At 36.0% G+C, this 26,480-nt stretch overlaps 1 protein-coding gene across 1 annotated transcript; it reads right to left on the bottom strand.

The window, feature by feature from the left end:
• Window positions 1-803: 803 nt before the first annotated feature.
• On the bottom strand, window positions 804-25,649 carry LOC107878640 (protein yippee-like At5g53940). The gene is made up of 5 exons (XM_016725703.2): window positions 25,031-25,649; window positions 3,594-3,637; window positions 1,500-1,608; window positions 1,219-1,274; window positions 804-1,094 (listed from the first exon to the last, which is right to left on the bottom strand). Exons 1-5 carry the CDS (start codon window positions 25,124-25,126, stop codon window positions 1,016-1,018), a joined length of 384 nt encoding a protein of 127 aa, XP_016581189.1. The 5' UTR covers window positions 25,127-25,649; the 3' UTR covers window positions 804-1,015.
• Window positions 25,650-26,480: the final 831 nt, after the last annotated feature.

Genomic DNA, 26,480 nt, shown 5'->3' with positions numbered 1-26,480 from the left:
TCATTTTTTAAATGTGGGAGTTCTTAACTGACCAATACTCCGCTCCATACAACATGACCGGACAGACTGCCACCCTGTAGAATTTACCTTTAAGCTTGGACGACACCTTCTTATCACACAACACCCCCGAAGCGAGCTTCCACTTCATCCATCCCGCCTCAATACGATGTGAAACATCCTCGTCAATCTCACCGTTACCCTGAATCACGGCCCCGAGATACTTGAAACTATCCCTCTTACATACCATCCTGAGATAATAATATTTTAATCTAACAATATGATTCTTTCTAGATCCTTATTTTAATTAATTATATATATTTTGTTCATAATAACTTTTTTGTACCGATAGCAACAATTATATCAGCTATGATCGCGTGAGTCTTTTATATTTTAGTATTTTTCCTGTTTCTTTTTGAGTCAAATTAGTTAACACATACATTACTTTTTCTCCTTTTGGTATACAAAATTATTAAACTATTTTTTTTAATTATAATACCCAACCAATATTTAAACATCGTATGTATCGACATATATAATAACATCTTACTACAAGAGACATGCATTATTCAGGACTATTGTCCATACTATGTAAAAGACTATACTAAAAAATAATTAATTATTACTATTGATCAACAGATCTTTATTAAATCACATGTATTTAAAAATTTATAATCACATTTATTTATTTATAATAAAAATATCAATACGACACCTTACGATAGGATTGTAGAATTAAGAATTTAATAATTTTCACAATTTATACAGTTTCTATGTTAATTAAAAAAAAAAATCAAAAATCCCAATTACATATTCAAAGAAAACTACATATTTTCATATCACATGTCTTAACAGGCGCTAACGGGCCCCAACTTTAGCGAATCATGTTGATTAAGAAACACTTTTACAACTTAATTTCTATATCGACAAGATATCGCATATCCAAACAGAGATTTTGACAAGTCCTATAAGATGAACCACAAAATATCATTACATTTAAATATAATGTCAACCAAGCCTATGCATCTTCACCATCACTCGTGCTTGGACGCATATCAATGTAGAATTCGGAATCACCTCCATCGATGATCCTGCCTCTGTCACACATATTATGAACGACATATAAATGTTATATTAGGAACACTTGAAATGTTGATGTGAATTAGCATAATGACTAATTTTTTACTAGAAATGATTGGGTTGGGGGGAAGAGAAATAAACCTTTCAAGGACAAATTTGCCTTCTTTGTACTTCTGGCTTTTCTCATGAGCCACCTCCTGTGTAAAAGAGACAAATGATAGCCGTCAACAAGAGGAACTTTCAAGTTACCTGCCACGATAGGTGAACGTGCATACATTGATAGAGTGAAAATTCTTTATACTGACGGTGACGGTGTGTGTGTGTGTGCATATTATGTGGGTGTGTGTGTTCTCATGGTTACACAATTTGGCTCTATCGGTGCCTATGGACAAAGGACGAGGACGAGGAATAGGAGGGTTTACATATTTCCAGCCAGCAATCTGCCCACATTGACAGCAAAATATATCTGCTACAGTGTGCATTCCAGAAAGCATCATCCTTTCTTCACGAGGTCCATAAGTTATATTTACCCTGAATAACAAACACAAAGGAAGGTGAAAACTTCCATCATATAAATTGGTAGAGGTAAGTAACCCGATCAGCCTGGGAAGGAAAAGAACAGAAAATGGTGAGAACAACACACGTCTCTCAACTCTTGCAAAATCAGGAAAGCCAAGTAAAGAAGACAATTGAACTAGACGTTTTTTATGCGAATTTGAAAATTTAAGTTCTCAAAAAGAAAATGTGCCTCTAGGAAGAGATCACTTCCTAACGATGACATAAGCTAAACCATTCAACCCTTAAATTGAATAACTAGCTTGTGCTGTAACATGATTCAGCTTAGACTGAATCATAGACTCCTATCACCAAATAAGCTTTAAACATCGCAACAACAACAAAAAAATAACCCAGCGTAATCCCATAGGTGGGGTCTGGGAGGGTAGAGTGTACACAGACTTTACTACTACCTTGAGAAGGTAGAGAGGTTGTTTTTGATATACCTCGGTTAAACGATCAAGGAAAAAGAGGCACCAGCGAGCTGAAGTTGCACCATATTCTTCCTAATCACCTCACGTCAATACTTCTTAGGTCTACCTCTACCCCTCATAAGGCCCACAACGGCCAACCTCTCACACCTCCTAACCAGGGCCATCTACACCGCTCCTCTTCACTCCTTGTGCTCCACTGGTGTCACTCCCACCTTGTCCCTACTAACTTCATTCCTAATCTTTATCTTTCCTGGTATGCCAACACATCCACCTAAACATCAACATCCTCGTCTCTGTCAGTCTCATCTTCTCTACAAGAGAATCTAGACTAACCAATAATCTGCCCCATAAATATGTTCGTCTAACCACCGCTTTAAACATAGCAACATCTTTAAAAAAGGTAAAGTAGTTTCCTACCAACTACAGCTGCTTAGAAACTCAGCCTACACACAGCAACTGTGCAACAAAAGTGCAGCATGCTGCATTGTCTTCCGTTTTGACTTGCTAGGTCAATATCCCATTACAACAACAACAAACCCAGTATATTCCCACATTGTGAGGTAGGTCAATATCCCATTAATTTAACAATTAATGACACTATAACTTGAACTACAGTTGTTGATGACAACATACCATCTGGACAGCCAGGTTAATCCAGGGAAACCCAAGACTTGAAGGAAGATGGGCAAGAAGAATGCAAGCATACATACGTAAGTATGTACAGAACATACCTTAAATAACCTAGCAAACCCTATATCCAAATGTGGCCAAATTTAAACAATCATGCTCAACAGCACATAATAACTACCTGTGGCGGAGTGATCAATTGAAAGTTACAACTCAAATGTGAAAAAGTTCCTATATCCCTCAAGTTCATTTCATTGCAATAGCCATTTATATCTACATGTACATTTTTGGTGTTAAAAAGACTTTAAACTCCCCACACTTTTCCATCCCCCCCTCTTTCCAAATTTAAAGGAATAATAGTAAAAGAAGAAAGAATGGTTGATGGTACTTGTTTTTAATTCCTAACCAGAATGCAATTCTGGATTTAGCTCAAGTGCTGCAGTCCACTGATACACAGTAGGAGAATAGCTGATGTAGCGTGTCCGACTTGTCTTTCTGCGGGTTTGTACTTTTTGTACCATCTTGGTACTATCATAATGAAACCTTTACCATTTTGTCACAAATGGTTGCGTTGAATAAGAGGGTATTGCCTATAACTTTACTGAAAATAGATGCAGCAGGTTGTCAATGGTAAAGTGATACATAACCAATAAGAAGAAAACTTCCATTCTAAAACTTATTTTATCCGCTGCATCCTAATGACGCACCAACATATTAAACACCACTTTCTCCCAACAACAAAAGCAGTCACATTATAAGCCCCAAAAAGAAAGCACCAGTTGTCACTCACGAAGATGAAGGTTTACCGACAAATTAAATAACTTGTAAAAAAAATATTGATTCATGAAACAACAATATATTATATCGATCTGTTGTAGAGAATAAGTAGAGGCCACTTACACGTTACTGAAAAGGTATGCTTTTCCTCTGCGGCAATGGAAATTCTGAATAAATAGCATAAAGGAGATTACATCAGAGACATAAGTAATCATTGCAAACTAAAATGCAATTGTATGCAGCAAAAATGAAACACAATTTTTCATGCAATACAACATGACAAAGCAAGTAAACTAACAGTTCATACACAATGAGATAAAAAGAAACTTCTTGAATTTCAGTTAAGAAGTTTTTGTCAATTTTCCCCGCTTCTAGCTTTACTCACTTACATCACCTATAGGCGCTAGACAATTCTTATGAATATTTTACTTATGAGTGAAAAAGAAGTTGCTTTTAACCAGGGGCGGATCTGCTAAGGACCAAGGGGCTGCCACCCCACCTGCAAACCTCATCCGATATATATATATATCTAGAGAGAGAGAGAGAGAGAGAGAATTCATGATAAATAGTTAAAGTGCCACCCGTTGAACAAAATATTCCATGGTGCCACCGGCAAAACTCCAAATTCCTTCTAGGTTGCGTGAGTTCGATTCCAGCCCTCTACAAGGGCAATTAAGAATTAGGCGCTTCACCTATTCTCCTTTCCCTTAGTAGTAATTGTCTTCTAGAGAAAAGGTGTCTTTTAGATGAAGAGGTGCCTCTTATAGGAAAGGTTGTGTCCTTTCATTATTTGATTTCCAACAATTCTATTTAAACCCCAACTACTTATAACCTTTCTGTCTTCTCTATTACCTTAGAATTAATGTTTTCTTCTCCAAAAAAGATCAAGTTTCATAGTTCTTGCTTTTCAGAAGAATTTCTTCACTATTTGCTTAGTGCAAAACTCAATAGACTTGTCATATCCACTAAAACAATTCATATAATTTCATAGCAATCTCGCAGAGCAGAGGGAGCAAATATCGTTTTTAGGAAAGCATTTTATGAAGATTTCCATGAACATAAAATATTATATGAAGAAGAACACAAGATGAAGATTTAATAATCTAAACAACGAACAAAGAGTTAAGGCTTGAAACAACTGCAAAACGCTTTACTAAAAACGATATTTGCTCTCTCTATTCCGCGAGATTGCTAGGATATTATATGCAAATAGTTTTAACGGATATGACAAGCTTACTGAATTTTGCACTAAGCAAATAGTGAAGATATTCTTCAGAAAAGCAAGCAAGAACTATGAAACTTGATCTTTTTGGAGAAGAAAACATTTATTCATTTCTCATGTAATAGAGAAGACAAGGTTATGTTAGAAAATAAGTAATTGGAGTTTATAAAGAATTGTTGCAAACCACATAATCAAAGGACACAACCTTTCATCTAATAGGCACCTCTTAGACTAAAAAACACATCTTATTAAAAAGACGCTTTTTCTCTTAAAGACACCTCTTTTCTAAAAAGACACATCTTTATAAAATATATTTAGCAATTCAATTTAAGCAAAAAATCCAACAGTAATTCTTTTTTACAATTTGTTTTATTTAATCTTTGTTTATTTTATTTTTTTTAATGTTTTTGGCCTTTTTTACAACAACAACATACCCAGTGTTATCTCTGGGGGATAGAGTGTACGTAGACCTTACCTTTATCTTGATAGGAAACTATCCCCAAAATCTCTAAAAGAGAAAACAACTTCCCCCGCTTAATGAATATGTAGTATTTAAAATGATAACTACTACTCCCTCCGTTTCAAAAAGAATGACGTACTTTTACTTGGCACAAAGTATAAGAAAATAAAGAAACTTTTGAATCTTGTGGTTTTAAATAAAGTTGTGTCAAATGTACCAGAATGTCCTTTAATCTTGTGGTCTTGCCATGTGGAAAGTTGAAATTAAAGTATTGCCAAAAAAAGAAAGGATCATTCTTTTTTAAACAGACTAAAAAGGAAAACAGGTCATTCTTTTTTAAACAGAGGGAGTAGTTAGGAGACTTACGAGTTTCTCCAAGGAGGAAGCAGATCTGCCGCAACTGCGATTTGTGTAACCAAGAACAATAACATACCCAATAAAATCCCACAAGTAAAGTCTAGAGAGGGTAGAGTGTACGCAAAACGGATCCAAAAGACCATCGAAAATCCTCACAAACCATTCATCGAAAATCCCACAAACCGATCCAATAGATCGTCGAAAATCCTCACAAACCGATCCAGTAGATCGTCGGAAATCCTCACAAAGCGATGGATTCCCTTCTTCCACAACCTATATATCTTTGAGGATGCATAGGTTTCACTAACTCTAGCTGTTAGGGAAATTTTTTTTTTTCCTCACCCTTGTAATGATGTATTTATATACTAGGGTTGGGATTAAGAAGAGGACATGCCAATGGACTAATTAACACCCCTTAAGGGTGGACCGGCCCAATAGATATTTCAAACGGAATGTTTTGATGCATGAATTCTTAGGATGGCTTGCTTGATCTAGTTAATTCCTTTGCTAATTTAGACAAGGGTAGAATAATAACTATGGCAAAGTATTATCCAAAAAAATAACAAATTTAAGATTGGTGTTTCCAACTCAATATTTTTCATAATCCATATGCAATGTGATGATCCCAAGTTCTAAAACTCTTAAGTTGCGCGGACTCTTCATTTTTGTTTCTGAACTGACGACACTAGCAAGGGTGCACGATTTGGTCAATCGATGTGGGTCGTGGTATACGTTTACCAGAGTCCATGGACAAATTTGGGGGGGGGGGGGGGGGGGGGGGGGGGGGAGGATATAGATTTTGATATTTAAAAGTAGAAGATAAAACATCTTTAGGGCAGGTAGAATGCAATACCTTCAATCTTTTTTTAGCTTTTCCTCTTGGTCAATATTTGCTATTTATGAGCATTCTCTTTTCGTAAAAAAGGGGGATATTTCTAAATTAACTCAAAACGGATACTACTAGGAGAGTATCCGTTTGCCTATTTCTTATTTCGTATTGCTTGTACTTTACTTATTTTGTATTTCCTTGATATTTACTATTATTATTTTATCGCTTATTTCTGTTGTGTTATACATTTTGTTTCGAGTTGCATTACGACCTTGCTATACTATTTTCTCTCTTGAGCCGGGGGTCTATCAAAAACAACCTCTCTACTTCTTCGGAGGTAGCGGTATGGACTGCGTACATTTCACCCTCCCCAGACCTCATTATGTGGGAATATACTGGGTTGTTGTTGTTGACAATTAAATTATGCCTTTTTAATGCCCATTTTGGAGAAGGAAAGATTGCATTCTACAACATATATGTAAGTTCTCCACGGAATATCTCTCAAAATTTAGAATATCTTTATAGCTCTATTAATATAATTTTGAGTTTTTTTAGCCGAATCCAACACATGTATTAATGCCTAAATCTATACTAGACTTTGTCGAATCCGCATCCGTGTCAGAAACCCACACTCGCGTCCGAGCAATTTAGCTCCAACTTACAAGGACTTACTGATCTCACAAAAGCATTGATCAAAGCAAATCTTGTAAGAGATATATTTACTTATGAAGTTGACACTGATTTTATTTGTTGCGATCGCGACTATAGGAAGAGCATTTCTCATCCATGAAGCAGACAAAAATAAATTGCGAAATAGCATTGGGGATCAATATTTAAATGATTTTAGTTGGTTATAAAAAGCACAAAATATTTTCTAATGTACGTAATGATGTCATCATTGGCTGTCTTCAAAATACAAAAACTTGTCGAGCACATTTGGAAATGAATGATGTATGTTTATAATATTAATAATATTATCGGAAGCTTTATGCCTCGCGCCACGTTGTCATAACTACTACATTTCACATTCAATCTATTTGTCTACATAAATAGAAAAAAAATGAATAAACCGAACTGAAGGACAAAGTCGATCAACACAGCCAAATGTTTACTCTGTTTGGACAGTGTATAAATACCAAATGTCTATGCTCGAAGCACGTGGCACCTGAAACCTAGAACTCGGAACCAAAATAAGCCAAGTTGTGAATAAAGTGACCAAAATAGACCACCTATTTAATAAGTTACCAAAATAGGCTAAACGAAACCGTTGAAGTATTGAGTTATTTGCTGTTATTTTTCTTTTTTAGTTTAGTAATTTTATTTCTGAAATTCAGTTATCTAAGTTGATATAGAATTGGATTTATTAGTATCCTACTTAAAGGTAGAATATGATTTTATTAGTTTCCTAGTTAGAAATAAAATAAGAGTCTTTTTGTCAATTTATATTCTCAGATGTGGATGATTAAACAAGCAGAATATTTTTTATCCTCAAATGTTTTCTTCTGCTCTGTGTTCCGTAGAACAATAATTGGTATCAGAGCCAATTTCTTGAGGGATCTATAAGAGAGAAGACCCCAAAAATAACCCTGCCTAAAAGTCAATATTGTTATGGCTTCCAATAATTTTTCAATTCCTTCACCCCTAATTTTTTCCGGTGAGAATTATCCAATTTGGGCTATCAAGATGAGAACATACTTGTGAGCATATGATCTATGGCAAGCGGTAGAGGTTGGAAGAGAGGTAAATCCTTTGCCAGATAATCCAACTATGGCGCAAATTAAGAATCACAGAGAAGAGGTTGCAAAAAACTTTAAAGCTCTCTCTTGCATACAATCAGCACTTTCGGAAGTAATTTTCGCTAGAGTTATGGCGAGTGAGACTGCAAAGGAGGCTTGGGACACGTTGAAAGAAGAATTTCACGGAAGTGACAAGATTAGGCAAATAAAAGTGATAAATTTGAGAAGAGAGTTTGAAATTCTCAGAATGAATGATTCAGAAACTATTGAAGAATTCTCCAACAAGTTGGTGAAGGTTGTAAACCAAATCAGACTTATGGGAGAAGAGCTTACGGATTCAAGAATCGCGGAAAAGGTTCTTGTGAGTTTACCGGAAAGATTTGAAGCAAAGATCTCCTCACTCGAAGATTCAAAGGATCTTACAAAACTGTCACCTTCGGAACTTGTACATGCTCTTCAAGCTCAAGAGCAAAGAAGATCCTTGAGGCTAGAAGAAGCTACTGAAACTGCTCTTCAAGCCAAGTTCAAAGGGAAGATGCAGATGCTAGAGGAAGGTAAAATCCCAGCAACTTCTACTAATTCTAGTAGAAATAATCAAGGCGATTCTCGCAATGAAGTCAAGAAGAAAGAAAACTTTCCTCCATGCAAGTATTGCAAAAAAAATAATCATAAAGAGGATGATTGTTGGTTTAAGGAGAAGAAACCACCTCTCCAGTGTAGATATTGCAATAAGTTTGGTCATATTGAAAGGTTTTGCAGAGTGAAAAGGAGAACAACCAACAAACTCAAAAAGCCAACGTTTCGGAAGTTGAAGAACAGGAGTAGTTTGTATTTACGGCGATGGCAGCAACAAGATTGAATGATGAAAACACATGATTTTTGGATAGTGGTTGCACTCAACACATGACCAGCAAACGAGAATATTTTACGAAATTGGAATCTGCCAAAGGTGATGTCAAGTTAGCCGATAAAACCAAGTTGGAGATTGTTGGTAAGGGAACTGTGGCAATTGAAGCTCCCAAAGGTACTAAATTTATTCAAGATGTTTTATTGGTACCTGATCTTGACCAAAATCTATTGAGTGTTGGTCAAATGCTAGAACGAGATTATATGTTATTGTTCAAAGACAAAAAATGTGTTGTTTCTGATTCTAGCGGCCAAGAAGTGATTACGGTTGAAATGATAAAAAAAAGTTTTCCTTTGAGTTGGAACTCAGATTCTGAGCAAGTTTGTCAAAGTAGTCAATGTGAGCAAGTTATTGTGACCACCAAGCACAACGATGACGATTTTATTTTTTATTCTGGAAAAGTTGAAAATTGTTGCGCTACAATAGACGTTGAAATCGAACAAATCACTTCTCAAGAAAATCCTCAAAAGCTTCAAAACAATAACGAGGCTATAACTAAGGATAATCCAAATACTGTAGCTGGGACCATATCCGAATCTCCAGACTCTGGCAATGACAATGGTTCCAATTCAGACGTCACATTTCATGAAGATCAGAATGACGGAGATGATGGGATGGATGATGCGATGATGTGTCAAACTATGATGATGATAACAACTATATGTTTTACAAAAATGATGATGATGTTGAATGTGATTACTTGAGCATGCAGGCACAATTTGATAATGTTGATTTGCCTGCTGAGGTTAAGGCAACGGTTTCTTGGTTAAATGAACCTGCTTCCAGTTCAAAAGTGTCTTCCCAAGTTAGCTTTTCAAGTCATCTAGCAGGTGCTCAGACATCAACTCCCATAAATCCTGAGCATGCAAATAGTGGCTTTCCGCAGGTCCCTGCTTCAAGCAGTACTCTGGTGGTGTCTGGAGGATCAAATTCTCGTGGAAAGGAAGAGGCTTCTGAAGATGAGGAGACCAATGACAACTGGCATTGGTTTCTTTCAGAACTAAAATCTGTTGTCTCAGGATAACGTCCAATTACTTTTATTTCTGATTTCCAAAGAGGGATAAGAGTGTCTTTGGTGAAGAATGTTACCACGATTTTTGTCTGTGTTACCTTGCAAAGAAACTTAATAATGATTTAAAAGGGCAGTTTTCGCATGAAGCTAGGCGCCTTATGATCCAAGATTTATATGCTGCTACTTGTGCCCCAAAACGCGAGTCTTTTGACCGCTGTGCTGAGAATATTAAAGCTATCTCACCTGAAGTTTACAATTAGGTAACTAGAAGTGAGCCCGAACACTAGGCAAATGCCTTTTTTTGTGGGGCAAGGTATGACCACTTGACATGCAACTTTGGGCAACGTTCCTATGATTGGATTGCGGAGGTGAATGAGCTGCCAATAACTCAAATGGTTGATGTATTATGTGGTAAAATAATGGAATTGATCTATACTAGGCGTGTTGAATCTAGTAAGTGGGTTACTACATTGACACCTTTGATGGAACAAAAACTTCAAAGTGAAACATCAAGAGCGAGGTCACTTCACCTGTTACCCTCATATGGCAGCAGATATGAAGTGCTCTACATGGTTGATGCCATTGATGAATACGCTGTGGGGCAGCTGAAAGAATATGACCGTAAGAAAGTAGACGCTGCCACCAAGGAGGATCAACTCGCTGATATATTTACCAAAGCTCTTCCAAAAGAAACTCTTCGTGAACAACTTGGAGTTACCAGCAAACAACTCAGGGAGAAGTGTTAAAGTATTGAGTTATTTGCTGTTATTTTTCTTTTTTAGTTTAGTAATTTTATTTCTGAAATTCAGTTATCTAAGTTGATATAGAATAGGATTTATTAGTATCCTACTTGAAGGTAGAATAGGATTTTATTAGTTTCCTAGTTAGAAATAGAACAACAGTCTTGTCTATTTATATTCGCAGGTGTGGATGAATAAACAAGCAGAATATTTTTTATCCTCAAACGTTTTCTTCTTCTCTGTGTTCCGTAGAACAACAATAACAAATTATTACGTTTTTCACTTTTTTCTTAACGGTCAACTAACAGAGTTGATTTTTTTAAAACGTAATAAATTATCATGTTTTACAATTTCTTTTGTAAAACGTAATAATTTATAACGTTTTATCAAAAAAAATATATAAAACATAATAAATTATTACGACTTACACGAAAATCTAAAAAAAATAAGTTAGTGTTTTATCACATCACTGCTTTTGTGTCTACTTTTTGTCAAATTTGACAAATCGTAATAAAAACTTACGTTTTATGTCAAACTTACTTTATACCAAACACTTTGACTATTTATGTCAAATTGTAAGAAATTTGACTTTATGTTAATAAAGTTACTTTTATACTTTATGTCAAATTGTATAACAGTAACCCCTATACTTGTGTCGCCCATTGAGACTTTCAATATTTGGATTGGCTGCGGTAACTTTAACTTTATACCTTGAACCACCTGCGTGACCATAGATTCAGCTGTTTTTTTGTGATAAAGGTGGTGGCCGAGCCATGTTGCGCGCACCTCGACTAATACAAATACGTTCCTTTCAACCTTGGAAAGAATGTAACCTCCAGAGTTATATATCTCAACTAGTATTTGATCTGCTGATGCCGGAAAACTTTAGGTTACTAGTCTTATTCTGAGATGTTTAACATGATTTCTTGTGCTATTGCAACAAAAATGTTCCGGGAAAAGGCCATCAACAAGCACCCCAAGGGCTGACTGCACTTCACCAGATTTTTGGACCAAACAGAGGGGGAAATAGGAGAAAGTGGATAAGGAAGAAAAAGAAAACAAGATGGACGGCTGCATATTCAAATGCCTTTTGTACATTTTTATTAACATCAAGTGTAAAAGTAACTTTATTGACATAAAGTCAATTTTTTTACAATTTGACATAAATAGTGAAAGTGTTTGGTATAAAGTAAGTTTGACATAAAGTGTCGGACACAAATTTGACATAAAACGTAAGTTTTTATTACGATTTGTCAAATTTGACAAAAAGTAGATATAAAAACGGTGATGTGACAAAACACTGACTTATTTTTTTTAGATTTTCGTATAAGTCGTAACAATTTGTTACGTTTTATGTTTTTTTTGATAAAACGTAATAAATTATTACGTTTTACAAAAGAAATTGTAAAACGTAATAATTTATTACGTTTTACAAAAAGTCAACTCTGTTAGTTGACCGTTAAGAAAAAACTAAAAAACGTAATAATTTATTACGTTTAGCCTATTTTGGTAACTTATTAAATAGGTGGCCTATTTTGATCACTTTATTCATAACTTCGCTTATTTTGGTTCCGAGTTCATTTCAGATTACTAGAGCTCTAAACATGCCTTTGCTTTTAATGCACGCAAAGGATAAGAATCTACAATTTGAGTTCTTACAAGAAAAACGTGTTCAATAGAGGAAAAGAAATCCCATACTCGAACATAACAAACGAGGCTTATCACTTCCTTGAAGAAAAGCTTCAATTTGTTGGCGATCCACACTACGCTTTTCAAAGAAATCTTATTGAAGGATTTGAATCCATATTTGGGGGGGGTTCTAACTTTGGTTGTTCCTATCAAAAACTTGTTCCAAAAGCATCTTCCCTTCATCTCGGTCTAGGCTGATCTTTGTTCTGATGATGATGATAAACAATCATCAATTTGTGAGGTATATATATCCCCAGCCTTTTTCTGTACGCTTCTTTCTCAAAGAGGGCCTGTATGCTTCTTACTTTCTAAAAGAGGGCCTGCAACTGGGCTTTCTTCACCGCCCCTAAAGGCATTAGGAAGAGATTTAATCAGCCTGCATAATAACTTCAACCGATAGAAAAATCTATCAAGACCTAAAAACAAAGAAGACCATCTTCCAGAGAGTCTCTTCATTTTGCATATCTCGATTTCCAAATTCTCCTCACGATTTTCTCTTCGAGAACACTCACCTTGTCGATTATCCCTTCATTCCTTTCATCATCCTTACGGCATTTTAAAGTCCAAATATTTACTCCAAAAACCAAATAATTTGTATTATAATGAAGACTATCACCAAGATCTGCCTATCTGAGCTTTCCACGTTGCCAGTCCCAAGGCTAACCACATTGCCAGTTGCGGTATACTAGCAGCCAGCGTCAACCTTGTCAAATTCACGACGAATCCTCAAGACACTTCACAGAACAATTTCTTAAAATTTGAAACTTCTGAATTAACAAGAAACACGTTACATTTGCTTTAAATAACATGACAATTACTCATTCACTATTACTTGTACCTAAAGTGATATATAACCATGACAATGAAAGATCAAGATTTCCACAGCAATATCTAGGGATTCAACCAACAAAAAAAGAACAAATAAGTGGAGGATATCCCGTCGATTTAGTCAGAGGTGCACAAAAGTTGCCCCAGACACCACAATTATAAACAAAAAACTAATAAATACCACCTCCCGTGGATTAGTCCAGGTGCTGGAAAGCTAACTAGAACACCACAGTTATTAAAAAACTAATGAGTGTCAGATATCCCGTGGACTTAGTCGAGGTGCATGAAAGTTGGCTTAGACACCTGTTGGACAATAAAAATTCTCAAGACCGAAAATAATAATCGAGACAAGAAAAATACTGCAACAATTGATTTATAGATTTCAATGTGCGTGTTACAATCTCTATGAATCCTCTGATTCACCTTTTCAAATATAATTCAAGGGCTTCGAGCTTGATCTTGAGCTTGATTGGTGAACTTGATGGATTTGATCTTGACTTGTGCTTGAATCCAAGGGCTTCGGAGCTAATTCTTAAATCTTGCGGTCTTGATCTTGAATCTTGATTTGCGGATTTGATAAACTTGATCTCGACTTATACTTGACTTCAAGGGCCTTTGAGCTTGTTCTTGAATTTTGTAGTCTTGATCTTGAATCTTGATGAACTGATCTTGAATGCTTGAATTTGTAGAGAAATTGCAGCGTTTGATCCACGAGCTCTCTCTTGCTTCTTGCTAGACTTGTTGGTGTCTTTTCTGAATTATGAGACCGCTATTTTTAGTTGTAGGGTGTAAAGAGTCATGATAAATGTGAACTTTCTTTGACCAATCAAATTTAAGTGACAGTCATGATAACTATGGATTTCCTTTGACCAATCAGGATTTAAGTGACATGACACTTTTTTATGGGCTTTTAATTCACTGCATTATTTTGACATGTTGCATGGTCCCATTGGCTCCTTTACTTGACTTGACATGCCACGTCATTTGACACGTGGCACCAAATTGGGCCTCTAGAACATGATGACATCTTGGGCTTGCTAAAGTGGGCTTGGTCATTTGTAGCCCAAATTAATATGACATCTTGGGCTTCGCTAAAGTGGGCTTAGTCATTTATAGCCCAAATCAATGGTCTAACCCAATTGAGGTTGGACTTTAATTAAATTCATATATGTTTAGACTTAACTAATTAATTCAACTATATTAGTCTGCAATATTTGTTTGAGATTAATATATTTTGAATTTAATATAATCCGAATTTTGTACGGATTTAAATTTAACAAAATTTCGTTACATACAAATTGCCCCCTACTTCAAGGCTGGTCGAGTACATACTTTAGAGACTACACTTGAAGTATGATTATTTAGGCATAAGATCCAATTTCAAATAGATTTTGGAAAACATTTTACCATCTTACTTAACAAGGAATAAAATTCTTCCAATTTGAATTTATATTGAAGAAGAAAACAACCTCCAATTTAAATTTGTATGGAAAAAGGAAACAACTCCCAATTTGAATTTGTATGGGAGAAGAAAATAGCCTACCATTTGAATTTGTATTAGAGATGAAAACTCTTCCAATTTGAATTTGCATTGAAGATGAAAACTCTTCCAATTTGAATTTGTATTAGAGATGAAAACTCTTTCAATTTGAATTTGTATTGGAGATGGAGACTCTTTCAATTTGAATTTGTATGGAAGAAGGAAACAACCTCCAATTTGAATTTACGTTGGAGATGGGAACTCTTCCCATTTGAATTTGTATGGAAGAAGGAAACAACCTCTAATTTGAATTTGTATTGGAGAATGAAACATCCATCTACAACTCTATAAAAGGATGTAGGTTCCCCACTTTTTCAGTATCAATTTTGGGATTTCCAAGCCATCAATAATATTGAGGTAATTTCTTTCCCTCCTACTTTTCTCTTATTTTCGTCACTTTTTTTTCAGCACAACATGTTAGTGGTAGAAAATTCATATGTCATTGTAGGAATATCGAAATCATGAAGTGTTTGATATTCTAGAAACTAAACTTCGAGATCTATAACATATCCAAAATTCAGCATTAAACTCCTTCAATATAATTCTTGATAATTTTTTGAAGTTAGCCCTGAAATTTTATCATGCTAAACATTTCAGATTTGCACCTCTACTAAAATTTTCATATTTCGATGTAGGAATGATGAAATCATAAGGCGCTTGATTTTTTATGAAACTAGACTCAAACATATATAACATATCCGAAATTCATGATTTAATACCTTCAGCATTATTTTAGACAAAATTTTGAAGTGGACTTTAAATTCTGTCATGCTGAAAATTTCAGATCTGCGCTTCTTTACTAAAACTTCCATATCTTAAAGTAGGAGCGATAAAATCATGAACCGCTTCATTTTTCCAAAACTAGACTCGAAAAAATATAACATATACGAAATTCATGATTTAAAACTTTCAGCATTATTTTAGACCGAATTTTGAATTTGACTTTAAATTCTGTCATGCTGAAAATTCCAGATTTGTGCGTCTTTATTGAAATTTTCATATCTCAAAGTAGGAGCGATAAAATCACGAACCGCTTGATTTTTTCAAAACTAGGCTTCACGAGACAAATCATATCTAGGCGTGGGAACATTGAAATTGTGTGTCCTTTTTCGTTGGAAAGAGAACTCTAATGTTTACGACACTTTTGATAGACAAGCAAACTCAAGGGTGTAATTTGATCCATCTTTGCCGATCGAGATACTGGCCATATTTAGGTGAGCATTCCTTCTTTTCGCTCTTGTTCCCCTTTTTTTTTTCTTCTTCTTCTTTTTTTTTTTAGGTGAACTACAAGCTCTTGCTCAAGATAACGTCTTTTTTATAAAGGAGATAGTCTTATGATGCAAAGGGATAGATATCCTTTCCTACCATAAATAAGGTAGTCCTTGAAGGTAATCTTACGGTGCACAGGGATGGCTACTCATCCCCGCCCTAAGAAAAGGTAATTTTATGGTAATCTTATGGTGCAGAGGGACGGTTATTCGCCCCTGCCATAAGAAAAGGTAATTTTATGGCGTATAGATGAATACTCGTCCCCGCCATAAGAAAAGGTAATTTTATGGCGTATAGATGAATACTCGTCCCCGCCATAAGAAAAGGCAACTTTATGGTAATCTTTCCGCCATAAGAAAAGGTAACTTTATGGTAATCTTACGGCACATAGGGATGGCTACCCGTCCCTGCCATAAGAAAGGGTAATTTTATGGTAATCTTACGGCGCATAGGAATGACTACTCATCCCCGCCATAAGAAAATGTAACTTATGCTAATCTTGCGGCGCATAGAGATGACTACTCGTTCCCGCCATAAGAAAAGGTAACTTTATGGTAATCTTACGGCGCATAGGGATAGCTAGTCGTCCCCGCCATAAGAAAAAGTAATTTTACAGCGCATAGGGATGACTTAGTCAAAGATTCTTTTATACCTATTGTTGTACGCCATAGATTTAACCCTTTTTCTTTCCTTTGCAGTTTGAAGAGATGGTGATTTTCAGACACTATCTTATAGTCGAAACTGAAGATGGGGCAAGCAGACTCGACTTTTGACTCACACTCCATTGATTGGTCGATATGCAAGTTCGTGGCCTTCTTTCAAGAACCCATTTTCCATGACGAACTGGACTTTGGTACAAACCCCTAATTCTGATCAGTCATTCAAGTTGTTCTCTTTTCAAGCGTCGGAGCATCATCATGCAAATATCGCAACTCTACTTCTAAGCTTGGGTCGTCGTATAACTTTAGGAGAGATAAGTTGGAGAGTCGCAATGACACTTGAGGGAGAGTACCGTCACATTCCTGGGTATTGGGAGTGGACAGAAGATATACTTAGTAGGAGCCAAGAAAAGGAACTCTGAGTAAGGTACAGATTTATGATACCATTTATGCATCACTTTTTACTTATGACCGTAACTCAGACATATTTCAAGCATTCTGTGAAGCTTGGTGCCCCAAGACAAATACACTTCTCGTATCTGTCGGGGAATTATCTATTTCTTTATGGGATTTGCATGTTCTTGGAGGCTTGCCAATTCAGGGAATTCTTTATGAAGAAGTAGTGTCTGAGGCCAAAGAACTTATAGGATTAGAAGCAAAAAAGATAAGGTATGTCTCTCGAACTTATGAGTACTTATTTGTGGCCTTTTATAACCTGCGAGATGCTAGCCAAGAAGTATCATTCAGCGATTGGATAACATTCTGGTGCAAGAAACCTTCAAAGTACAACCCCTGCTCCACCAAGGCAGGAAAAGAAATCTGCTCGCCCTGAATTGACACACAACTCTAGCGGGGTTTTACCCAATACACTAAGATGGTCATATACTGAAGAAAAGGTATTTTCTAAGCTTGGGGTGAACCGTGACAAAAAAGATAAAACATATTTGCAGCTTTCTTGTCTTATTGGTTGTGTGCTTTTGTTTTTCCAGTACGAAAGGTGACTTCATTCGCCCTGGGACTTTCAAAATGGCATGAATAATGGCAAGTGGTCGGCCTTACAATACCGGTACTGGCTAGCATTTACAGTGGACTAAACAAGATATCTTCTTCAGCGCAACTTGATCAAATCAAGGTTTTCTTTCCTATTCACTATGTGTATGGTTGGATTGCTCGTTATTTCAGGACCCATTATCCATTTGCCAGTGGCCGTCTGTTCCCATTATGATCATATACTCCGGAGAGGGCGGTGCAAAATATTTTGACAAAAATAATGCAAGAAAGTGTATCCATAATGGGAAGAATGTGGTTTGGACTTCTACCATGCAGGACAAAATGCACCCTTACTTTTATGTGGATAGGGAGAACGCCCCAACATTGGAGACGAGCTACTTTATGAGTATTCGTTTTAGCTATCTCACAATTAGATGCAGAAACTCATTTATCATTGAGCCATATAGTCTACACCGCTTCCGTCAATAGTTTGGATTTTATCAGAATATTTCGAGCATCATGAAGAATGACATTTGCACTGCCTTTTTAGAAAAAGGACTAACATTTTGGAGGATTTGCACATTGAACCGGTCATCCTCACGAGCAACTTTTCCTTCAATTTCGCCTAATGTAGGTGAGTTCTTCGGAACCGACTATCAGACTTGGTGGAAAAAGACTCATGGGGATTTCCTTGATCATCACCTATAGACTTTGACGAACATTGTTGTTTCGTCTACCGCTACACATTTGGGAAATTCTAATGAAGTAACTATAAATGAGGCCCTTATTACTGATGTTCCTCCTTCTTCGAATGACAGGCTACCAAATCAACATAAAAATGAGAGATCTCACACGCCCCCGGTGGTATACAAGGGCAAGACTCCTTCTCAAACTACTCATGTCTCTAAAAGGTTATCCCAAGATGAAAGTGAGAGTAGTAGTAAAGACCGTTGCTGGAAAAAAGTAAAGGTACATTTCGACGATGCGAGAGGTACTAGTCCACAGGTGATTGAAATTCATGATGACGCGGATAATCCATTGAGGATTATATCAGCTCTTATCGAGGAGGTATGGTTACATCTATTTTACCGAGTGTATCTTAATGACCCCCTTTTTTATTAATGCCTTTTTTTGTTCTTATGCAGCCGGCTAATGTTACAACTTTGTAGCGTGAAGGGTCACATGATAGTGATGAGTCTGTATTTGGTCCAAATCTGATGGAACCACCTTCCATACCTCCTCGATAGGAGCTGATATAATCATCAATAGATTATCCGCGTCATCATAAATTTCAAATACCGGTGGACTAGTACCTCTCGCATCGTCGAAATGTACCTTTACTCTTTTCCAGCAACAGTCTCTACTACTACTCTTACTTTCATCTTGGGACAGCCTTTTAGAGACATGAGTAGTTTAAGAAGGAGTCTTGCCCTCGTATACCACCGGGGGCGTATGAGATCTCTCTTTTCATGTTGATTTGGCAACTTGTCATCCGAAGGAGGAACATCAGTAATAAGGGCCTTATTTATAGGTACTTCATCAGAATTCCCCAAATGTGTAGCGGTAGATGACCCAGCAATGTTCATTAAAGTATGTAGGTGATGATCAAGGAAATCCCCATGCGTCTTTTTCCACCAAGTCTGATAGTCGGTTCCAAAGAACTCGCCTACATTAGGCGAAATTGAAGGAAAAGTTACTCGTGAGGATGATCAGCTCAATGTGCAAATCCTCCAAAATGTCAGTCCTTTTTCTAAAGAGGCAGTGCGAATGTCATTCTTCATGATGCTCGAAATATTTTGATAAAATCCAAACTGTAGACTGAAGCGGTGTGGACTATATGGCTCAATGATAAATGAGTTTCTGCATCTAATTGTGAGATAGCTAAAACAAATACTCATAAAGTAGCTCGTCTCCAATGTTGAGGCGTTCTCACTATCCACATAAAAGTAAGGATGCATTTTATCCAGCATGGTAGAAGCCCAAACCATATTCGGATGCATTTTGTCCTGCATGGTAGAAGTCCAAACCATATTCTTCCCACTATGGATACACTTTCTTGCATCATTTTTGTCAAAATATTTTGCACCACCCTCTTCGGAGTATATGATCACAGTGGGAACAGACGGCAAATGGATAATGGGTCCTGAAATAATGAGCAATCCAACCATACACATAGTGAATAGGAAAGCGAACCTTGATTTGATCAAGTTGCGCTGAAGAAGATATCTTGTTTAGTCCACTATAAATGCTAGCCAGTACCAGTATTGTAAGGCCAACCACTCGCCATTATGCATGCCATGTTGAAAGTCCCAGGGTGAATAAATTCACCTTTCGTACTGGAAAAACAAAAGCACATAACCAATAAGACAAGAAAGCTGCCAATATGTGTCATCTTTTTTGTCATGGTTCACCCCAAGCTCAGAAAATACCTTTTCTTCGGCATATGACCATTTTAGTGTATCGGGCAAAACCCCGCTAGGGTTGTGCGTCAATTCAAGGCGAGCAGATTTCTTTTCCTGCCTTGGTGGAGCAGGGGTCGTACTTTGAAGGTTTCTTGCACCAGAATGTTATCCAATCGCTGAATGATACTTCTTGGCTAGCATCTCGCAGGTTATGAAAGGCCTCAAATAAGTACTCACAAGTTCGAGAGACATACCTTACCTTTTTTGCATCTAATCCTGTAAGTTTTTTGGCCTCAGGCACTACTTCTTCATAAAGAATACCCTGAATTGGCAAGCCTCCAAGAACATGCAAATCCCATAAAGAAATAGATAATTCCCCGACAGATGTGAGAAGTGTATTTGTCTTGGGGCACTAAGCTTCACAGAATGCTTGAAATATGTCTGAGTTACGGTCATAAGTAAAAAGTGATGCATAAACATCATCATAAATCTGTACCTTACTTAGAGTTTCTTTTCTTGGCTCCTACCAAGTATATCTTCTGTCCACTCCCAATACCCAAGAATGTGACGGTACTCTCCCTCAATTGTCATCGCGGCTCTCCAACGTATCTCTCCTAAAGTTATACGACGACCCAAGCTTGGAAGTAAAGTTGCGATATTTGCATGATGATGATCCGGCACTTGAAGAGAGAACAACTTGAATGACTGATCAGAATTAGGGGTTTGTACCAAAGTCTAGTTCATCATGGAAAATGGGTTCTTGAAAGAAGGTCACAAAATTGAATATCGACCAATCAATGGAGTGAGTCAAAAGTCGAGTCTGTTGGGCCCCACCTTCAGTTTTGACTATAAGATACTTGAATCCGGTGGAAGGGAAGGTGTAGTGTCTGAAAATCACCATCTCTTCAAATTGCAAAAGAAAGAAAAAGCAGAAAAAGGGTTAAATCTATGGCGTACAACAATAGGTATAAAAGAATCTTGACTAGGTATAAAATTACTTTTTCTTATGGCGGGGACGAGTAATCATCCCTATACGTTGTAAGATTACCATAAAGTTACCTTTTCTTATGGCGGGGACGAGTAGCCATCCCTATGCGCCGTAAGATTACCATAAAGTTACCTTTTTTATGGCGGGGACGAGTATTCATCCTTATCCGCCGTAAGATTACCATAAAGTTACCTTTTCTTATAGCGGGGACGAGTAGTCATCTCTATGCGCCGCAAGGGATGACTTGGTGACAACATCATACTTGCCTTTGAGGGTCCCTTCAATGAATTCCTTCAATTGCTTAATCGGGGTCATTCCCTCAGAAGAAACTTGTACCTCTTTAGTCGATGGTATTTGTTTCACAGGATGTTCTGTCACTTGAACTTCCGGAGATTTTCTAGGTGCATGGCTAGACTCTCCGTCTATCAGGCCTTCCATCCTATCCACTATCTTATCAATCCGAGCATCTTAATTCTAAACATATTTGGTCAGACCCTCGATTGCCTTTGTCAGATTCGCCAGCTGCCCTCCATAGACGAGGCATCAGTCACCATTGCTTGCATGATCACTGGAGACATTGGAGAGTAACACGGATTGTCGTATAAGTTGATCTTCGAAGTGCTCGGCTTATGCGGTGTAAGTGGAGATGACGCGTTTGTTAAACGACCACGCTTTTTGCGCCACATTATTTCAAACCATAATGCTCAAGTAGAGCAAGCGTCTTCTTAAGTGTTTCTGCCACGTTGGTTCCTCCTTTCGAAGCATTTGCATTGGACTTCATTCCTTTTAGGGTTAAAGATCCCAAAACTGGTGTTGGCGCGAATGACACTGGATGTGTTTGTTGTCCTAACATGTTGGCCTTGCTCTTTGTGACAGCTCTCAAGCTTCCGAAAGTAACACCAAGGATGCTTTCTACTTCGGCAGAGAAATTTGAACCAGCAGTCTTGGAAGCAGTTGATTGAGAATTGATCTTCTTGGAAGTCATTTCAGTGTTGTTAAAATTCAAAGTTGGAAAAGTTGAGATGAGAGGTAGAGATCGTCATACTGGGCGTGCCAGAATTTGTTGGACAATAAAATTCTCAAGACCGAAAATAATAATCGAGACAAGAAAATACTGCAACAATAGATTTATTGATTTCAATGTGAGTGTTACAATCTCTACGAATCCTCTGATTTGTCTTTTCAAATATAATTCAAGGGCTTCAATCTTGATCTTGAACTTGAACTTGATTGGTGAACTTGATGGATTTGATCTTGACTTGTGCTTGAATCCAAGGGCTACGGAGCTTGTTCTTGAATCTTGCGGTCTTGATCTTGAATCTTGATTTGCGGATTTGATGAACTTGATCTCGACTTATACTTGACTTCAAGGGTCTTTGAGCTTGTTCTTGAATTTTGTAGTCTTGATCTTGAATCTTGATGAATTGATCTTGAATGCTTGAATTTGTAGAGAAATTGCAGCGTTTGATCCACGAGCTCTCTCTTGCTTCTTGCTAGACTTGTTGGTGTCTTTTCTGAATTATGAGACCCCTATTTGTAGCTGTAGGGTGTAAAGAGTCATGATAAATATGAACTTGCTTTGACCAATCAAATTTAAGTGACATAGTCATGATAACTATGAATTTCCTTTGACCAATCAGGATTTAAGTGACATGACACTTTTTTATGGGCTTTTAATTCACTGCATCATTTTGACATGTCATATGGTCCCATTGAGTCCTTTACTTGACTTGGCATGCCACGTCATTTGACACGTGGCACCAAATTAGGCCTCTAGAGCATGATGACATCTTGGGCTTGCTAAAGTGTAGCCCAAATTGATATGATGACATCTTGGGCTTGCTAAAGTGGGCTTAGTCATTTGTAGCCCAAATTAATGGTCTAACCCAATTAAGGTTGGACTTTAATTAAATCTATATATGTTTGGACTTAACTAATTAATTCAATTATATTAATCCACAATATTTGTTTGAAATTAATATATTTTGAATTTAATATAATCCAAATTTTGTAGGATATAAATTTAACAAAATTTCGTTACATACAACACCATGATTATTTTAAAAAAAGGGGTAAATAACATAAATCTCACTAGTTTGCTTCTTAATTACCCTCTCTCAATTTTTTCAGTAAATTTTTTCTCTCCCAGATTATAATTATTCATATACATAACTGAATGTTGATACACGTACGTATCTTATGTATCAGAACTAACTTTCTTAACGATATTTAAGGAAATAAATAAGGTTTAATAATTATCCAAGATTGCACCTTATTAACGTGCGATTAATGAATCCCTTAAAATCAGTATCAACTTTGAATTTCAAAGTTTGTAACACCAAATAAAGGTAGTCGATCAAACAACATCAAATCTTGTATTTTCAATCAAAATTTTGCAATTTTCTCAAGCTCTGTTTCTTTTTATAAAAATATCAAGAAGATGAACATTCCATCGTTATGTATATGGATAAATACATAACTATAATATGTATCAAATTAGAAGTAATCCATTCATACACATCGCATTGTTATGTATAAGGGGTGAAATAACAAATCTCAAACGATTTTTGCAATCATATACATAACTAATCTATGTATCATGGCTGAAATAAGAACAACTGATACTTTATAGCTATGTATAAGAATATAAAAATTACAAAAATATGCAGATTCAACGACAAAGCCCTTTACCTTATAAATATACATATTTGTGTTATGTATCATATTATAAATAGTTGAGCAATTTGAGATTTGGTTCAAGATATGTATATGAATTCAAGACTGGCGGGCAACGTGATGACTGCGGTGGTTGCTCAAAGCTAAACCAGACCGGTCCGACTTAGGTTTTCGTGAAACAGACTGGTCCGGATCAGACTCGATGGACTGGACCGGAATCTGAACAACCTTTGCTGTCGAATTTTTGGTGGATCGATTGGACTGGTAATCCTCTGATGTTTGAGGAATAGCGAGGGCGAGCTGGCTGGGACCAATAGTTTACGCAAAATGGAGAATCCATTTGTTAAACTTTGATTGCTTTGTTGAGATATTTGATATTGATAGTTGATAAATTTTGAAGTTTTTGTTGTGTATAGAATGGAAAATTTTGAAAACATTGAGATTTCTTGATTTTAGGCACTCTTTGAGACTAAGTTGCTCGGACTCTCCAAAAATGTTGCCGCACCAGTGTCGGATCCTTAAAAATATACTATTGTTGGAGGATCCGACACATATCTGTAGACATTTTGAAGAGTCAGAGCAACTTAGCTTTGAGGAGCATTAAGCATAAGAAAAAAAAGGGTATGTGAGATATCTATATGAAGTGTGGTAAGAGAAAGTGTAAAAAAGGAATTTTCGTAATTACTTTTGATAATTGAGATTTTATGTAATAATAGAACATTATGTTGTAGGTTTAAGTAATTTTTCCAAAAAAAAAAAAACTAATACTCCCTCCGTCCCATTTTAGTTGGTCTATCTTGCAAAAAGTAAATATCTCATATTAGTTAATCACTTACTAAATCAAAATAGAATTAATTATTCTTTTTCCATTTAACCCCTACAATTAATAATATACATTAAATGTGAACAATTATAAATGTCCAATCCTATGCCGGATGAACATCATTGATATGAGTAAAGGGTAAAATAGTACAATTCATCATTTAATTTATGATTTCTGAATCACCGTGTAGAATGAAATGTGTCCTAACTAAAATAGGACAGAGGGAGTAAGTCTGTGTATTTAATCGAGGTGCACGAAAGCTATCCCCGACACTACACTACAGTTATAAAGAAAAAAAACTAATAAGTGCCAGGTATCCGTGGATTTAGTCAAGGTGCACGAAAGTTGACCCGAACACTGCAATTATTAAAACAAACAAATAAAAACAAGAAAAAACAGAAGAGAAAGGGGGGAAAGGAAAGAAAAATTGTACCTTTGAAACAATGTCATCAGCAAGAGCAAATTGGGTTTTGCAGAATTTGCAATTGTAACTTCTGCCTTCAAGATCAACCACAAAAATTCTCCCCATTTATTTTTTCACTTACACACAATTCACAAACTGCAACAGTTACTTGAAAAGAAAATTGCTAAAAACTAGGTTTGTTGTTGAAGGGTTTAAGGAAGAAGAGGTGTTCTTTAAGGTTTTAGGAACCGAACAGAGGTCAAAATTCTACAACAACAAAGTAGACCGACTTACATGTGGCCTGCATTTTCTGAAATTCTAACCTCTACCTAACTGCTAGTATAATTTTGTACCGGAGGGTCTTACTAATGCTGTTAACCACCTAAACTTTACCATTATTTTATTTAAATATAATTTGAAGAAAAAATAATTAATACAAAGAGTAAAATATGGAGAAAAAATTATCTCTTCTTGACTTGTGGTGAAAAATAACAAGTAAAATGAGAAATCAAATTAAAAAATTTGAGATAAGTGAAATGAAACGGAGGGAGTATTATTTAATTTGTTGTACTCTTTAGAATATTCTAGTTCAAAAAGATATGATTCTTGGTAGAAAAGTGTGAAGATCATAATTAAGATAGTGAGTTAGTGAATAGTAGAGTGCCTTGCTTTCCTCGTTCCTAAATATTAGTTGAAGTCGTGAATTTTGTTTTTCCTAGATTTTTATTGGTTGTTTTTCTAGTCTTGATTGTTCTATTTTCTTGTTGTTCTTTCTGTTTGATGGTTTTATCGTCTTCTTCATTTGTTTTAAGCCGAGGGTCTATTGAAAATAGTCACTCTTTCCTTTTAAGAAATAGATAAGGTATGTATACATACTCTGTCTTCATCATATCTCACTTATGAAATTACACTAAATATATTATTCTTGTATACTTTTTAGAATTTTGTTGTTTATAAATCTACATTGTTTAAAGTTATAATTGAAATTCAGTAATATAAGAAAAATAATTAAACTTCCAGAGATATGTATTGAAATTTGAGTTATATAAAACTTCAAATATTTAACAGAAAATAGGTTCAATCACCTAACTTCAGACATCATATATTAAAAATGAATGGACATATATAAATCCCGCCGACATATGATTTATAACTACTTATAATGACTTTAATGGCTTGATCAGTTATTTGAGATTCTTGATTACTTCATCTATTTTCTCGTGCTATTATGTACAACGGTTAATTAATTGGATCATTTTCATTTTAGGATATTTTACTTATTTTTACCATGTGGAAGTTAAAGCTGAAACGTCATATTTTTTTAGAATGTTTCCATTTATCTAATTTAGCCATGTTGGGAAGAAAAAAAAAAGTTTGTATTCACCTAAAAGAATATAATTTAGTATACAACGATGAGTCTATTTTTCTCTTAATAGGGATTTGGATTGTTGCTTTATATGGTTTGAACCAACATTAAATT

This window comes from Capsicum annuum, chromosome 7 (genome assembly GCF_002878395.1).
Source record: "Capsicum annuum cultivar UCD-10X-F1 chromosome 7, UCD10Xv1.1, whole genome shotgun sequence".
NCBI classification, from domain to species: Eukaryota; Viridiplantae; Streptophyta; class Magnoliopsida; order Solanales; family Solanaceae; genus Capsicum; species Capsicum annuum.
This window is presented reverse-complemented; position numbering and strand designations above follow the sequence as displayed.

Coding starts and splice junctions, on each gene's coding strand:
- LOC107878640 (XM_016725703.2), bottom strand. CDS start 25,126: ATGGGGAGAATTTTTGTGGTTGATCTTGAAGGCAGAAGTTACAATTGC. Junction 1,275..1,499: donor AGATTGCTGGCTGGAAATAT/GTAAACCCTCCT, acceptor TCTTTTACACAG/GAGGTGGCTCATGAGAAAAG. Junction 1,095..1,218: donor GGCAAATTTGTCCTTGAAAG/GTTTATTTCTCT, acceptor TATGTGTGACAG/AGGCAGGATCATCGATGGAG.